At 39.2% G+C, this 16,597-nt stretch overlaps 1 protein-coding gene across 2 annotated transcripts in view; it reads right to left on the reverse strand.

Annotated features, from left to right (window-relative positions):
* Nucleotides 1-16,597, reverse strand: part of ANOS1 (anosmin 1) — a 214,002-nt gene that overhangs the window by 168,940 nt on the left and 28,465 nt on the right. For both annotated transcript variants that reach the window (XM_015126912.3, XM_077988081.1), the window contains exon 2: nt 12,806-12,853. In XM_015126912.3, coding sequence (XP_014982398.3) covers nt 12,806-12,853 — 48 coding nt within the window. The remainder of the gene's footprint in view (nt 1-12,805; nt 12,854-16,597) is intronic.

Here is a 16,597-nt window from a genome sequence, read left to right on the forward strand (position 1 = left end):
TTTGGTACCACCAGGATATAATGAGTTTCATATTCTACTCCTTGGAAAGTTCCAGATGCTTGGTGGCTTTGCTTATACTTCATTGTCACTTCATAGCTAGCAGAACTTTCATTAGCTCTGACATTCACTGTGAAATTAAAGGTCCTAACAGACATTTGTCTAAAATAAATAAATAAATAAAAATAAATTTAAAAAAGCAAACCACTTCCTGCATAGATATGCATCAAACAGGGACAAAGGAGTATTTGACAAAAATCCGCCTTAGAAAATGTGATTTTATTTTCCAACCCAGAAGAAAACAGAAGGTGTAATCCAGTAAAACACACACACACACACACACACACACACACACACACACAGAGATTACGCAAAGAACATCATGTTTTGAGCAGCGAATCTTACAAGGACATTCTTAGACCTAAACTAGTTGAAAAATAAATTTGCCAAGGTGGTTGAATGTCGTTATTTATGGGGCAAGACAAGTTCTTCCCCATTGAATAGCTAAAAGATCTCTTGAGAAAGGCAAATCATTTTAGTTTGAAACAATTACTCTATATTCTCTTTTTCAGGCAAGTTAGACAGCAAGAGTGTCCATGTTAACCCAGTTGGTAAAAACAGAGTTAAAATTAAAACCTCCATTTATTTTCCTACAATGACTACTCTTTCAGAAACACAGAGAAATGAAAAGTTTCCAAAGTAGACTACGCACAAAAACAAATTAGGTTTTCTAAGAAGAACTCCTGTGTGTGATTCGGGAGACAACTAGACTTGAATCTCATTCCAACGATTACCTATAAGGTGGAGTCAAAATTACGGATATAGAAAAGCAAATGTGAACCCCTTAAATTCAAGTTAGAGTTTTCTACCCCAGTAGAGAATATTTTGACAGTGACTGCCATGGCAGAAATAAAGCAACATGATACAATCTCATGCTCAATGACCACAAATTCTATCTACGAGAGATTGAAATCCAATTCTGTATCCTTTCTCATACATAAGGGTCCCCAAACTTCAATCAGCATTGGTGCGTTTTTCCAGTTGCCAGAATAAACCTCAACATCTTCAAACAAGCGGCGCTCATCCCTGCTCTGCGTGCTTTCTGATGAACACATTACAAGTTCAAAACATCTGTCAGACTGTAATCACCATGTAATGCATCTTGACTCAGATGGTTTTCATATGTTCAAAACAGATTCCCTTTCTAAAGGCAGCTTTATGGAACTCGTCTTCAACTGTGAACCAAATAAGAGATTTCGTTTGCATTTTCTTTCATCAGATGGAAGAAGAAATTAATCGTAAGCGATTAGGAAAAGACTTACACAGAGGTGCATTTCCCCTTCCGCATGTCTTTCCTTTGAAGTTTACAGCAGGTGGAAGAGTCTTTCACACCCGTAAAATTGACATGGAAAAGCAGAAACACACTGAGCTATTAACTTGTCACATATTGGATTTAAATCTAAATAGGAACCCGTTCTTTCCCTTATATATTGATTGTGTACCAGCTTAGCAGGAAGCTTTGCATGTTCTTTCAGCAGACAGGCCAGTTTCTAAGCTAAAATAACCTGGAATGTTTCAGCTACCGCAGGCTAATGATCACCCAAATGCACACTAATATGTTTGATAAAAGTTCTCAGCGTGAGGGCAGAAAACGCTTACCATGAGAATGACAGTGGTCAGGGGAAGCAAATCAGTGACACCAACTCATGCCGCCTTCAATGCTGGAGGCTCCAATTAGAACTGTGAGTCTGCATTCCAGGGGGCAGTGACAGATGGAAGTTTGCAGCAAATCTCTAATTGTTTAAATCATTAACTCATCCATCCACCTGCATTATCACTAGAAGGGACCCTGCTGGAAGCCTTCAGTGGTTTCTCAAAAATCTCAGGACTATTTCCTGGGCAGTTAAGAAATGGTGTTTTGAAACTAGTTGTTTATGTAGCTATTTGTGAGTTCTTTTTTTATCTTTTTCCCACGCTCTCACTTTTTTCTCTTCTTTTTTCTTTCCATTTCTGCCTTTGCATCAGAGATGATATCCACTTTAATGTCCTTATAGAGCAACATTGGATGAATTACTTATAAATCATGCCACACGTCCAGCCCTAACTTAATTTTCAATTGCCTCAACTCCCTTAAGAGAGACTTCAGGCCGGGCTCTGTGGCTCACGCCTGTAATCCCACCACTTTGGGAAGGCTGAGGTGTGCAAGTGGCTTGAGCCCAGGAGTTCAAACCAGCTTGGACAACATAGTGAAATCTTGTCTCTACAAATAATAATAATAATAATAATAATAATAAATTAGCCAGGCATGGTGGCACATGCCTGTAGTCCCAGCTATTCAGGAGGCTAAGGCAAGAGGACTACTTGAGCCCGGGAAGTCAAGGATCCAGTGAGCCATGATGGTGCCACTGCACTTCAGCCTGGGCAACAGAGCAAGACCCTGTTGTCACGTGCATCCATGTGAAGAGACTACCAAACAGACTTTGTGTGAGCAATAAAGCTTTAAAAAAAAAAAAAAAGAGAGAGAGAGAGAGAGAGAGAGAAAGAGAAAGAGAGACTTCATGTCTTACTAAGCAGAAAAGGCCAAGGCTACTAATAATTATCTTTTGGCATCATGCTATAGGACAGCTGGAGAAATTTACATCCAATGGTTTATATTAATCATGCTAATATAATATTGTACATAAGATGGCTTTTTCAAAAGAACACTAGTTGAAACCTCACACACACTAACAATTTTTTTCCTCATGCATTCTACACAAATGTTAAGTCCAAAATGTTGGTTTAAGGAAATAATAGAATATTTCTCTTATCTCCTCTAATGTTTATTATCACATCATATTTATTTTCTCCTGAAAAATAAAGACATGATCTCATGTAAGTAAAGATATGTACTTGTGGAAATAATAACATTAATATCCAAAATGAAGGGGAACTAATTATACCCGACTTGAGACGTTTTCTGCATAAATCTCTCCCTTTGAATTACACAAGCCTGCACTTCTCCTGAAGTCATTGTCAAATGTGATTTGGCTGTTAAGTCATTGTTTGCTCCAAAGGAGATGAATAAGTTGAACAACGGATGCTTGGTGAACAGCAACATTATTCTTGAAATGTATCATATATAAAGTCAAGAGATATTGTATAAGCATCAGTAAGTATTGCAACAGGTCTAAAGTATCTAAATATTTAAAATTTTGACCCACTTCATATTAGAATTACAATCAGATAAAAAACGTTCACCTTTGGGTCTTGGGTACTTGGGCACGGTGCATTTTCATGTATGTCCGAGTTTTCATTTTGCTCCTAAGAAATGTCTTCCTTGGGCTCTATGGATTTACGGTCATTACCACATAAATCTCAGAAAGCATCTCATACAAAACAAAAACTTCCACAGTCATATTCAGATGTGTTTCAGAGGTTTGGCCCTCACTCGATAAATTTCACAGATGGCAAATGAAGCCGTCCAGATTTTTATACAAGCAAAACCAATCTTCCTCACCTCTAAACTTGGTTCTGAATAAAGCTGGAAAATTACTAACAGTTTGGAATTGTAGCCCTTATAGGAACTGAACTCCCACTGAGATCAAAGCTGGAGTTTTGATTGGGCCCTAAATTACCGCTTTTCAATACATACACTCCAAACCAAATGGGGAACAAAAGTCAAGCCAGTGAGTTCCGGCACCCAAAGGCAGAGAGAGAAGCATGCAGGCTCCCCACAGACAGATGGTTGTTACTAAGTGGCATGCCATTGTTTGTTAGATGCAAGGTTTTGAAACATAACTCTGAGCTGAAGGTTAAAGGAGAAATCTTTTTTTTTTTTTTTTTTTTTTTTGAGACGGAGTCTCAATTTGTTGCCCAGGCTGGAGTGCAGTGGAGCAATCTCAGCTCACTGCAACCTCCGCCTCCTGGGTTCAAGCGATTCTCCAGCCTCAGCCTCCTGAGTAGCTGGGATTACAGGCGTGCACCACCACACCCAGCTAATTTTTGTATTTTTAGTAGAGACGGGGTTTCACCATGTTGGCCAGGCTGGTCTTGAGCTCCTGACCTCGTGATCTGCCTGCCTCAGCCTCCCAAAGTGGAGAAATATTTTATAAAGTGAAGATAAGACTCATGCAAATATCAGATGAAAATGTACCAAAGATTTTATTTAACTCAAGAAATAGTCATATGTTACATTTGATTCAAAGGAAAAATCCCATAGATAAATAGACAACAGATAAAGGACAGACAGATTAAGATGGATGGATGGATGGATGGATGGATGGATGGATGGATGGATGGATGAATAGGGTCAATAAGGAATGCTGGTGCTGAAATGGATTTACAAATATATGCAAAATGTTGTATTCCTGGAGGAAGCATCAAGTGTATTCCACTAGACAAAATTTATTTTGCATTTTCACGGACAAGAGTTAGTTATTTTCATTATCAATTTTCTACCATTTGCAGAGTGGGAAAATAGTTCAAAGCAGTGAACACTGGACAGAACTTGGAGAAGTGCAATAGAGAGAAAAATAATCTTTACTTTTGCCAATTTTCAAGTCTTTCACAATTTTTCTTGACTCTGATCATCACATTTTAACACTGGATTTTCAAAAATTAGCTGTGATTTATTTGAAGTTTTTTTTCACTATTGCTTACTATTCATTATTTCAAATCCCTGCAGTTTGACAATGTTCTATAAGCAATGTCAGAAACTGTCCATTTTTGTTTGACTTTAAATATTTTAAGATATGTCTTTGTATTGTCAGAAGAATGCATTTTTATTGTTTCGTTTGGGTTTAGTTTTGTCTGTGTGAATGTAATGTCATAGAAGAGGGGTTGACAAACTACAGCAGCAGGCCAAATTCAGGTTGCCACCTGTTTTTGTAGAACCAGTGAGCTAAGAATGGTTCTTTCATTTTCAATGGTTGGAAAAAAAAATAAGTAAAATGTTATAACGTGAAAATTACAGGAAATTCAAATTTTAGTATCTACAAATAATGTTTTATTGGAACACAGACACTCTTCTTGGTCTATGTATTTTCTACTACTGCTTTTGCGCTGCAGAAGTAGAGTTGGGTAGTTGCAACAGAGACCTTATGGGCTGCCAAGACAAAGATGGCTACTATGTGGTGTTTTTATAGAAGTCATTTGCTAACCACTATCCTAGAACACTGCTTTTAATGAAAAGTTACATTGAAAAGGATGATGGGATTCAGGACACACTACTCAAAATATGGCACCTTGGCATATTAAACAAACAAAAGCAGGAAAGTCTCTCGGACCTCCCCTCCTCACCCACACATACGCTTCTCCCTGATGCAGGGTATCCTGCTTAGGAAAGCTTTTCCAACATTCCAAGAGGCAGGTCAGAAGACACTCATGTGAGGGCCTCCCAATCCCTGGAAGAAAGGAACATGCTCATCTCTGAAGATGACGGGTCACAGAGAGGAACCTGAACAAACAGGCCTTGCTAAATTCCCCAGTTTATCTCCACTAGTTCACACCGTTTTTGTCCTATCATATTTCTCTATCGGTATTCACTCTTTGTCAAAGCTACCATAAAAATACACAGAATTAACCATTTACTGGAGTCTTCATTTCTTTAGGAAGGCTTCCATAGCATGTAAATCTTACTAAATAAATTTGCAAGTTTTCCTCTTCTTAATCTATCTTGTGTTAAAAGGACCTAAGTCATGAACATAGGATGGGTAGAGAGAAGGATATTTGTCCTCCTCTACCCGAAAAAGCCACTGGGAAACATAGATATTAACATGGCTCATTACAATATTTTGACTCTGTGCTATGACTACATACCAGGGCATCTTGCCCATGAATTTGAATTTCCTGTCAAATGCTCCAAATCATTCCTAAGTGGGCTTTTAGGGAAATTACATACAATGAAAACAGAATGTAAGAACAAGCATTTCCTCTGAGCTGGAGGCTGTCTTTGGTTGGATATATCATTGCTTCAGGCCTCAGGTTCCTGAAGTGCACAATGAAAGAACTGCACTGGATATTCCTAAATATTCTCTCTAGCTTTAGAATTCTTCTCTCCATCCTTCATGCAAACAATGATCTCAATGGTCTGTATCACCCATGTTCCCCTACTGAGAGGAGCCATCTAAATCTTAACACAGTCAGTCCTAGGATCCATGTGTCTGTGGCTCATTCAAATAGTTCTCTCTTTCTTCATCAAGTATTTCCATCCCAGAGGACCAAATAAGTTATGAACATGAGAACTGAGCCTTAGGACCATGAGCAGAGCCTAATAGAGACTGGGTAATTCACACATTAACCTTTAATGGGTGAGTACAGAGGAACTTCAGAATGATGGAAGAGTTAGAACTGTGAGATTAGCAAAGAGAAAAAGCAGAAATGGATTCTAAAGGTGCACAAATGCTCTAATGGGCAAAGTAAAGGGGAGAAGATGGTTATGTCCCCATTGGTACAGTAATGGGGACTCATAAGGAATATTGCATGATTTTTTTTTTTTAAGACCGTGTCTCACTCTGTTGCCAGGCTGGAGTGCAGTGGCGTGATCTTGGCTCACTGCAAACTCTACCTCCAGGGTTCAAGCGATTCTCCCGCCTCAGCCTCCCAAATAGCTGGGACTACAGGCGTGCACCACCACACTGAGATAATTTTTGTATTTTTAGTAGAGATGGGGTTTTATCATGTTGGCCAGGATGGTCTCCATCTCCTACCCTCGTAATCTTCCAAAGTGCTGGGATTACAGCCTCCCAAAGTGCTGGGATTACAGGCATCGGCCACCGCCCCAGGCTGGAATACTGCATGAATTTTTAAGAATGGATGAAGTAACAATAGCTGGGAATTTTCTCAGTGAGCAAAAAAGTAAAAAATTAATGCAAAGACCAAGTTCACCCTTTGTATCACTTTATCACTAGGGCCTAGGGCATAGTAGATGCTCAGTGAGTATCTACTGAAATGGGATTAATCAGACTCTATTGGAATGAGCAAATGAAATGTATTTAAAGAAAATGTTAAACTAGAAACATAAATGCAAGGGCTGAACAGCCACAACATTATAATATATGGGAAAAAATAGGACCTGATTTACATTATATCTGGCATGGAGTAATTTGCTATTTAAGAGAAAGGTTAATGAAAATAGGTTCTTAAAGGAATAGGCCGGCTGCGGTGGCTCACGCCTGTAATCCCAGCACTTTGGGAGGCTGAGGTAGGTGAATCATTTGAGGCTAGGAGTTTGATGCCAGCCTGGCCAAAATGGAGAAACCCCATCTCTACTAAAAATACAAAAATTAGCCAGGCATGGTGGTGGGCACCTATAATCCCAGCTACTCAGGACGCTGAGGCTGGAGAATCACTTGAGCCTGTAAGGCAGAGTTGCAGTGAGCCAAGATTGTGCCACTGCACTACAGCCTGGGCAACAAAAGCAAAATTCCGTCTAAAATAAAATAAAGTAAAATAAAATAAAATAAAATAAAGTAATGTACATTGTTAAGATTGGACCAACTTAAAAATATTATTAGAATGGAAATATATCACATTTTATCAGTATGTTTTACATTACTATAGTAATATTTCATTCCAAAAAGTATTTAGGGTGGCTTGGACTGAAAAAAAAAAGAAATTAAGAAAAAAATTGTTTGCAAAAGATATTTAGATAGAATGTTTAAAACACATTATTTTTTACACCAAAGGTGTATATTTACTTTCTTGATTAAAAATAGGTGATCTTCTTATTAACTTACTACTAAAATTGAAGTACTAAAAATAAGTTATTGTAAAGGCATCATTTTAGGATAGATTTGATATATTTTAAAAGGCTTGGCCGGGCATGGTGACTCACGCCTGTAATCCCAGTATTTTGGGAAGCTGAGGGGGGCAGATTACTTGAGGCCAGGAATTTGAGACCAGCCTGGTCAACATGTCAAAACCCCATCTCTACTAAAAATACAAAAATAAGCTGGGCATGTTAGCAGGTGTAATCCCAGCTACTGGGGAGGCTGAGGCACAAGAATTGCTTGAAGCCAGGAGGCGGAGGTTGCAGTGAGCCGAGATCGTGCCACTACACTCCAGCCTGGCAACAGAGCGAGACTCCATCTCTAAATAAATAAATAAATGGTTTGCCCTGTTCTGAGACTGAAACTGTGTTTAGATGTCAATTTTGCGAACAGTTTATTCTGGAGTGGCCAAGGGCATACTGCATTCTTATGGGTTAAATGTTCTCTCAACATAAAAAGAAAAGAAAAGAGAAATCACCTCAATGGAGGAATTTCTAAGGAATCTATTTCTGTGGGAATCTACTGTGTATCCCTAAATGAAGCTGAATCAGAAGAGTGGGCCATCTTTAGGCTGTATCTTTCTGACTTCCCACCAGACAACAGGAACATAAAAGCAAGAAAGAGAAAATATGGCTCATTTGCTAGAATTGGGTCACAGTTTTGCCCCGAAGTTTCACTATTCACAGTAGTTATAAGGGTGAGGAAAAAAAACAAACAACAAACTAGCGCATCAAGAGAATCAACCACTAAACTGAGCAAGAGCTCTTTCATAACTTTAAAAAAGTTATTCTATAATACTTCATATGTGTGAGGTGTACAATGAGAAAATCACTGGCTTTTAATTCCACCGGAACTCAGTTCGAATCCCGTGTAGGGGATTTACTAGTTTAGTCAAGTGACTTTGAAAGAAAGTCACCCACCTTTTCTGAGCATCTGTGACATGAAGGTGGTCATTCCAAGATGAAGCTGAGATTAATTTCACCCACACACAATTCCATCTTCATAGAACAAAAGAAATGTAAACTAACAGTAACTTAAGAGAGATAGAAAGGTATTTCCTCTTCATGTGCAACGCTGGTATGGGGCCCACAGTATCAAAGAGCCAGATTCCTTCTATCTTTCTTGTCAGTTATTCTCAGCCTGGACTCCATCCTCAGAAGTACCTCATGGCCCAAGAAAGCTGCTGGGGCCCCTGCCATTGGTATGCCCTCTAAGAAGCAGGGAAGGACGACGGGAAGAGAACAAATGAGTGCATTTTCTAGCTAAATCAGTTCCCTTTAAAAGAGGCATTTTGAAATTTCTTCACAATGATTCCACTTGGGCAAGAAATTAGCTACTGGCCATATTTAGAAGCAATGGAGCTTGGGGAAATATAGATGTTTAACCCAAGGTGACAACGTACTCAGGTGACGAATGAGCTTTCGATTAGCAGAGAAGAGGAGAAACCGGATTAGTAGGCAAAGAGCCATCTTTCTCACCAGTGTTAGAGAGTACATGATGACAATCAGAATTCCTAAACATAATGAGCCCCTAAAAAGGTGCTTGGCACATTCCTTGTGCTCAGTAAACTATACATTTGTTTTCTCTCATATAATAAAGTAAAACTGCTGAGGACTATGCTCTTAATTTTTTTTATAACTCCACAAATGTGTAGGCCAGGGTTTGTCAATCTCAGCATTACTGACATTTGGAGCCAGATAATCTTTGCTGTGGGAGGGCTTTTCTGTGCAGTATAGGTTCTTTATTAGCATCCCTGGCCTTGACCCACTAGATGCCAGTAACTCCTCACTCCCAACTGTGACAATCAAAAATATTTCCAGCCATTGGCAATTGTTCCTGGGGGAGCAAATTGCCCTCGGTTGAGAACCACTGGCCTAGATCTGTGCTGGACAATAGGCACTCTTCTATATTCTCTAGGGTTGAGTGGTGCAGGGGCTAAAGACCCTTGAGCTCATAGTGCTGATTCCATTATGTCGAACCCCGCATACTCTTGAAGTCAGATGAAGCACAGAGATGAATCTCTACAGTTAAAATGTTTTCTTCCAGCCTGGCCAACATGGAGAAACCCCATCTCTACTAAAAAATACAAAAATTAGCCAGGCATGGTGGCAGGCACCTGTAATCCCAGCTACTCGGGAGGCTGAGGCGGGAGAATTGCTTGAATCCGGGAGGCAGAGGTTGCAGTGACCCAAGATTGCAGCACTGCACTCCAGCCTGGGTGACAGAACAAGACTCCATCTCGAAAAACAAACAACAACAACAACAAAGTTGGGGACAGAGCACAGGCAGACAAGAGAGAGCCAATGAGAATCAGGGTAGGGCTTTGGATTTTAGTCTGAGTGAGATGGAAATGCATCATTGGGTTTAAGGTAGACAGCAGTGTGATGGCACTTACATTTTTGAAGGGTTTTCCCAGGAGCCACGAGGAAATGTGACTGTTTGGGGTCAGAGTGGAAGCTAGGAGACCCATCGGGATGCTCTTGGATTCACCCCAGACAGAATGGCAGGTTGGAGGTGGGAAGAGTGGTTAGATGAGATCTATTCCACAGGGGTCTGAAGGAGGAGCTGACAGGCTTTGCAGATGATCACCAGAAGTGATTAAAAAGTGTGTCGTTTCTAGAAAACATTATGCAAACCTAATCTTTTAAAATATATCATCAGAAAATTATATCATTAACACTACTTCTGACTTTTCTGAGTTTTCTGACTTTTCTCTCCCTATATTTGTACAAACTGGTTTCTAGAGTTGTTGGCCTGTAAGAAACACAATGTAGAAGACAGGGATCTGTATGTCTCTACTGGTTTGTTGAGTGACCACAGAACCATCATCAATATGTACGTGACTGAATTTTCCCATCTGTAAAACTGATGACTATGTGACTACAGATTACCAGTAACCTTGTTAACCTACATGTTAAGAGAAAAAGCCCACCTAGTACTTCATGAATCCCAAAAGAAATGCAAATTGTAATTATCTGCACAGGTATCCAGACATGATAACATCCAAAGGAGACAAACTTTGATTAATAAGCAAGATTCAATCCCAAAGAGTCCCAAAGAACTGTATTATATCAAACATAAAGGATCCCAAGTTAAAGACAATCCTTAAACTTCCGTCAGCTTTGTAATATATTCCAGAGTTTCAGTTGGGCTTAATTGTGACTTACTGATTGATTCTTGCTTTCTGACAAAAAGGATTGCTTTCTTTCCTTGTGAAATTCAAAGTCTCTCATGGCAGCCTTGATTAATCATTTGCAAAATATGGTTTAACTATCTATGATCCCTAGTGTACAAATTTCTTTCATTGCAATAATTTTAAAGTAATTCAAATAAACCTGTTCTAATCAAATCCCTTGTAAGTCTGTAAAAGATAATTTCTTGATGGGATATGGAAAAAATGTGTGCTTAAATAAGTAGTATTACCAATGTAACAAATTATCATTCCTATAATACACAATTAATATGACATTGAACAAAAAGAATACTTAGGAAATTTAATCGACCTCATAGCATTCATTATGTGCTTTATCTGGAATGATGGCATGAAAAAGTTATCTAAAATTCCAGTTGAAGACCAATTAATATAATCAATACCAGAAAATGTCTGGACAGAACAAATGCTTAGGACATTACATAAAAAGAGTAAGTGGACTGTAACCAGGCATTTCATTCCTGCCCAGTATCTAGACAGTCAGAGATAAGCAAAGCTTATCTTCATCAAATTATTTAACATTCACGTAGGAACTCTGTTCTATTTTATTTTATTTTATTTATTTATTTATTTTTTTTGAGACGGAGTCTCGCGCTGTCGCCCAGGCTGGAGTGCAGTGACCAGATCTCGGCTCACCTCAAGCTCCGCCTCCCAGGTTCACGCCATTTTCCTGCCTCAGCCTCCCTAGTAGCTGGGACTACAGGCGCCCGCCACCTCGCCCCGCTAGTTTTTTTTTTTTTTTTTTTTTTTGTATTTTTCAGTAGAGACGGGGTTTCACCGTGTTAGCCAGGATGGTCTCGATCTCCTGACCTCGTGATCCGCCCGTCTCGGCCTCCCAAAGTGCTGGGATTACAGGCTTGAGCCACCGCGCCAGGCCTCTGTTCTATTTTAAAATAACACTCGTGTATTCAGTGAGCATGATTGTGGAAATGCATCCTTAGAACAAAGTTTTTGGTTTAGGAATATTATTTTATAATCATTTATTGTATGTATTTGAAAGACCTTTCACAAATTAATCCTTTTCATAAATATGCTATTTCAAGATTATTATATATTCCTTAGATTACTTGTTGTTTATCAAATAAAGGTGTATTTCTATTTTAGGACTAAAAGTAATATCCAGGAAATACACTGTATGAAACCCTATTATGATCTCAAAGTTTTGCTCCAATGTTTTTAGCAAACTTTGTAAACTTCACTCATTTACATAACCTGATTACAAAACCTACTTCAGACTGCAGCTAGAGTACCATCATATACATATATTTAGAAAACAAAGGTTTTGGTGTATTGGGATTGAGGTAAGAACTGTATTATATCAAACATAAAATGAGTAACATAATAAAGTTCATAGTACTTTAGTGTGAGGCAAAGAATACTCAAAAATGGAAAAGAGACTGTTTAATGAAAAAATCAAATTATTTAACCAGCAATTCCTACAAAGAAACCAAAATACATGCAAAATAACATAAGTATAAATAGAACACATTAAATCTTCTCTGGTCTAACCAGAGGGCATTTTCTTCTTAGTGTTTTTTAACAGAAAATTACAAACAACAAATAAAATACAGTAGTATACAGAACCATCGATACCTGTATCTTGATGGCAGTGCTAGCTATGCAAATCAAATCTTACACATGATAAATGTCACAAAATCATATACATATGTTGCATGCATATCGATTTTGTGCTTTTGATATTGTTTTCAATTACTTAAAGTGTAACCATTGGTGGAAACGGGGCATACATGATTACTCTGTGCTGTCTTTGCAACTTACTGTGAAACTATGATTATTTCAAAGTTCAAAGTTTTTTGCATCATTCATACAGGTATAGTAAACGTACCTTAGAACATTGCTTGTGATTCTGGCACCAAACCAGGGAACCATTGTTCTGCAAAAAGAAAAAGGAAAAATATTCATTATATACTCTTCTAATAGAAAGCTACACATACACAGATTTCTAATTTAAAATTATAATTTATGCATATAATTTTTGAATATTTGCATTTTAACAAATGCAAAACCTGATGTCCTTCCCTTCCAATGACAGAAAATGTGTTTGTAAGTTTCATTTTGTTGTTGATTTCATGATGTAAACAAAGACATATAAAATACTAAAGATTCCAAGCTGTCTGAAATGAAAAAGGGTCTGAGGCAACTTTGATGGTGTGTTGAGCAGTGAAGCAGGTAAATGAACACTAGACGTTCCACCAATAGTCAGCGGTTTTGAGAAATTTACAACTTAAGCATTGTGGCTGCTTTTGACCTCAACCAATTTACAGGAATAAGAGTTTGGGATTGGGAGAAAAATCTTGTATTGGTCTGTTCTTACACTTCTATAAAGAAGTACCTGAAACTGAGTAATTTATGAAGAAAAAAGGTTTCATTGACTCACAGTTCTGCAGGCTTAACAGGAAGTATGGCTGGGAAGGCTCAGGAAACGTACACTCATGGCGGAAAGCAAAGCGGAAGCAAGCACATCTTACCATGGCAGCGCAGGAGAGAGAGAGAGCAAAAAGGGAAGTGCCACACACTTTTAAGCCATCAGATCTTGTGAGAACTCACTCACCATCATGAGAACAGCAAGGAGGAAATCCACCCCTATAGTCCAATTACCTCTCACTAGGCCCATCCTTCCAATTCGACATAAGATTTGGGCAGGCACACAAATCCAAACCACATCAGATCCCATGTGAAAAGCCTTCTCTTACTCTTTCACCAAACATATGATCACAGACAAGAGACTTAACATCCCCATGCCTCAGTTTATCCATCAGTAAAGCAAGCCTAACAGCAATATCTCATGCATCAGGCCACTGGGATAGCTAAATGAAACAATAGATACACTAAATATATAACAAATATTTGGGGCAGTGTGGTGGCTCATGCCTGTAATCCCAGCACTTTGGGAGGCCAAGACGGATGGATCACCTCAGGTCAGCAGTTTGAGACCAGCCTGACCAACATGGTGAAACCCTGTCTCTACTAAAAAATATAAAATTAGCCGGGTGTGGTGGCGCATGCCTGTAATCCCAGCTACTGGGGAGGCTAAGGCAGGCGAATCATTTGAACCTAGGAGGAGGAGGTTGCAGTGAGCTGAAATTGCACCATTGCACTCCAGCCTGGGCAACAAGAGGAAAACTCCATCTCAAAAAAAAAAAAAATTGGACTATGATTTATTATCTTGATCATGTTTTTTTTGGTCATGTTTTTTTCTCTGGTTGGGATCTTTTAAGTCACGTTATGCTAGGCTGGAATAGGTGGCAAAGCTAGCAGAAACCATCACCCAATAGCTAAGACGTCATGACCTCTAATTCTCTGAAGCTCAAGGTGGGGATGAGACAAAATCACCCATTTCCTATGTTTGAACATCTAAACTTTTAATATGAAGGATACCAGTATGGATAGAGCAAGATGATACATGTTTGCAGTTATGAGAAAAGAAAATTGAACCAAAAGATATCTTTTAGAAAATACTTTTATAGCAAGTTTATTGAGATACAATTCACAAAATTCACTCATTTACACTGTACAATTTGAGTATATTCAGAAAGCTATACAACCATCATCACTATTTAATTGTAGAACATTTTCATCAGCCCAAAAAGAAACCTGGACCTATTTGTAGTCACTCCCATTCTGTCTTCCCCACTACTTGCCAAACCCTGGCAAACACTAAATCTACTTCTGTCTTTATCTATTTGACTATTCTGGACATTTTATATAAGTGGAATCATACAGTATGTGTCTGGCTTCTTGATGCTAAATGCTACAGCAATCTTGCTTCATGTACATTGTAGCATATATTGGTACTTCATCTTTTTTGACTGTCAGTTTCAGCTATATGGATATACCACATTTTGCCCATCCACTGCCAATAATATATCTGAATATGTCCCTTCCCAATAATAGCTTAATTATAGAATCCCCCACAAACCAGTAAATAAATCTCAGCTGTATAGGATTGGCAATCTTCTTCAATGTGAAGATTATTGGCTTAAAAGATCTCAGTCCCATATGAATGCTTTAACTATGAAACCTCTCTAGCATACAGCCCTACTTTTTACTTCTTCTCAGCCTTAACTCCCAATAATTCCTACACATGCTTAGGATTTTAGCCAGCCTTAACTCCCAATAATTCCTACACATTCTTAGGATTTTAGCCAGCCTTAACTCCCAATAATTCCTACACATTCTTAGGATTTTAGCCAATCTCCTATGAACCTACATACCACCTACTGAATTCCATACGTCCACACCTGGGCCCTCATCTCTCCCCTCACATCTATGCCCCCCATGGAGAGAGCAAGGTCTGAAGCTGGAGACGCATATGAACAGCCTAGGGTGAAGTTCGGTATGATTTTTGGCAGGGATTACATCAGATAACTAATTAGATTGGGCAGAGGCCAATGCTGGACAAATGATGGGCGTGGTTGAGTTACTGGAAAATGAGGTGTTAGGAGAAAGCGTGTAAGAGGGCATAACATACCCTTTTATAAAACTGATGTTTTATAAAGGGAGCCATTGGCTTGGTTATAAGCTAAAAGTTTAGAGGGCCAGGCTGACTAGGGGATGGTCATAAACAGAGTGACAACTGCAAAAAGCAGGGGCCGGGCATTGAGCATGCAGAAGCTGGGGGCTGGGACAGGGCAGCTTTGAAGAACTTCCTACATGACGGCCAGCCTCAGCATGTTGCGCGGTGTGTAGGTTCATATGCGATCGACTAAAATCCTAGGTATGTGAAGGAATTATTGGGAGTTAAAGTTGAGAAGAAGTAAATATTAGGGCTATATGCTAGTGGGGTTTCATGGTTAAAGCTTCCCCTGCTTCACCTGTGCAGAGTTGGCTCCTGCCAGGACTTCCAAGGACCATACCTGTCTGAGCACATCCTGGACTCAACCTGAGTGTTCCAAACTCCTCCCCACCCAGTGATGGGAAGCAATGAGGCACCTTCTAAAGAGATTCAGGGTTGAACTGGACAGCCTCAGACCTTGGAGACTAGATCAAAGCCAGTTCCCGAAGGTCTTTTTTAGCACCATCTTGGTTTGAAGGCTTTGAGTCTTCTTGAGTCAGGTCAGCAGGGTCCTGTTCCTTGGTCTAGAAACCTCAACATGGGCACAGGTGAGACGTCCTTCGCTTCCAGATGTTTCTTTTCCTAGGCAGATGGGCAGGACCTTATCTCTGGATGAGATCAGGGGACCTTCAGCTATTTCTGCACTTGCTGGATTCCTCTTTGGAGTTTTATCACACCCTCTCCTGCTGAATGATATACTTTACTTTGTCTGTGTCTTCGTTGCTCAACTAGATTTTTCCCTGGGGACAGGACTCCATGTTTCCTCTTTACCTGTCTGTATCACGTTAGCAAGGGAGGGCAGGTCCTGGTCCTCATAGAGAAGATACATTTCTGAGGCCATGCAAGGGTGACTGGGGTTCCAAAAGTAGGCACAGCAACTGTTGTCAACAGGTTGACAAAATATGACTAATGTGGCAATACATATTTGACTATTATTATTATTACAGTGGCCAAATCTATGTGGCAAAAATGTGCCTTGATGTTTTAATACTCACCCCATGTAATCATCCCACAAAATGACATAAGCTTCATTTATTCATTTTACTGTTAAGAAACCTGTAG

Source organism: Macaca mulatta, chromosome X (genome assembly GCF_049350105.2).
Source record: "Macaca mulatta isolate MMU2019108-1 chromosome X, T2T-MMU8v2.0, whole genome shotgun sequence".
NCBI lineage: Eukaryota > Metazoa > Chordata > Mammalia > Primates > Cercopithecidae > Macaca > Macaca mulatta.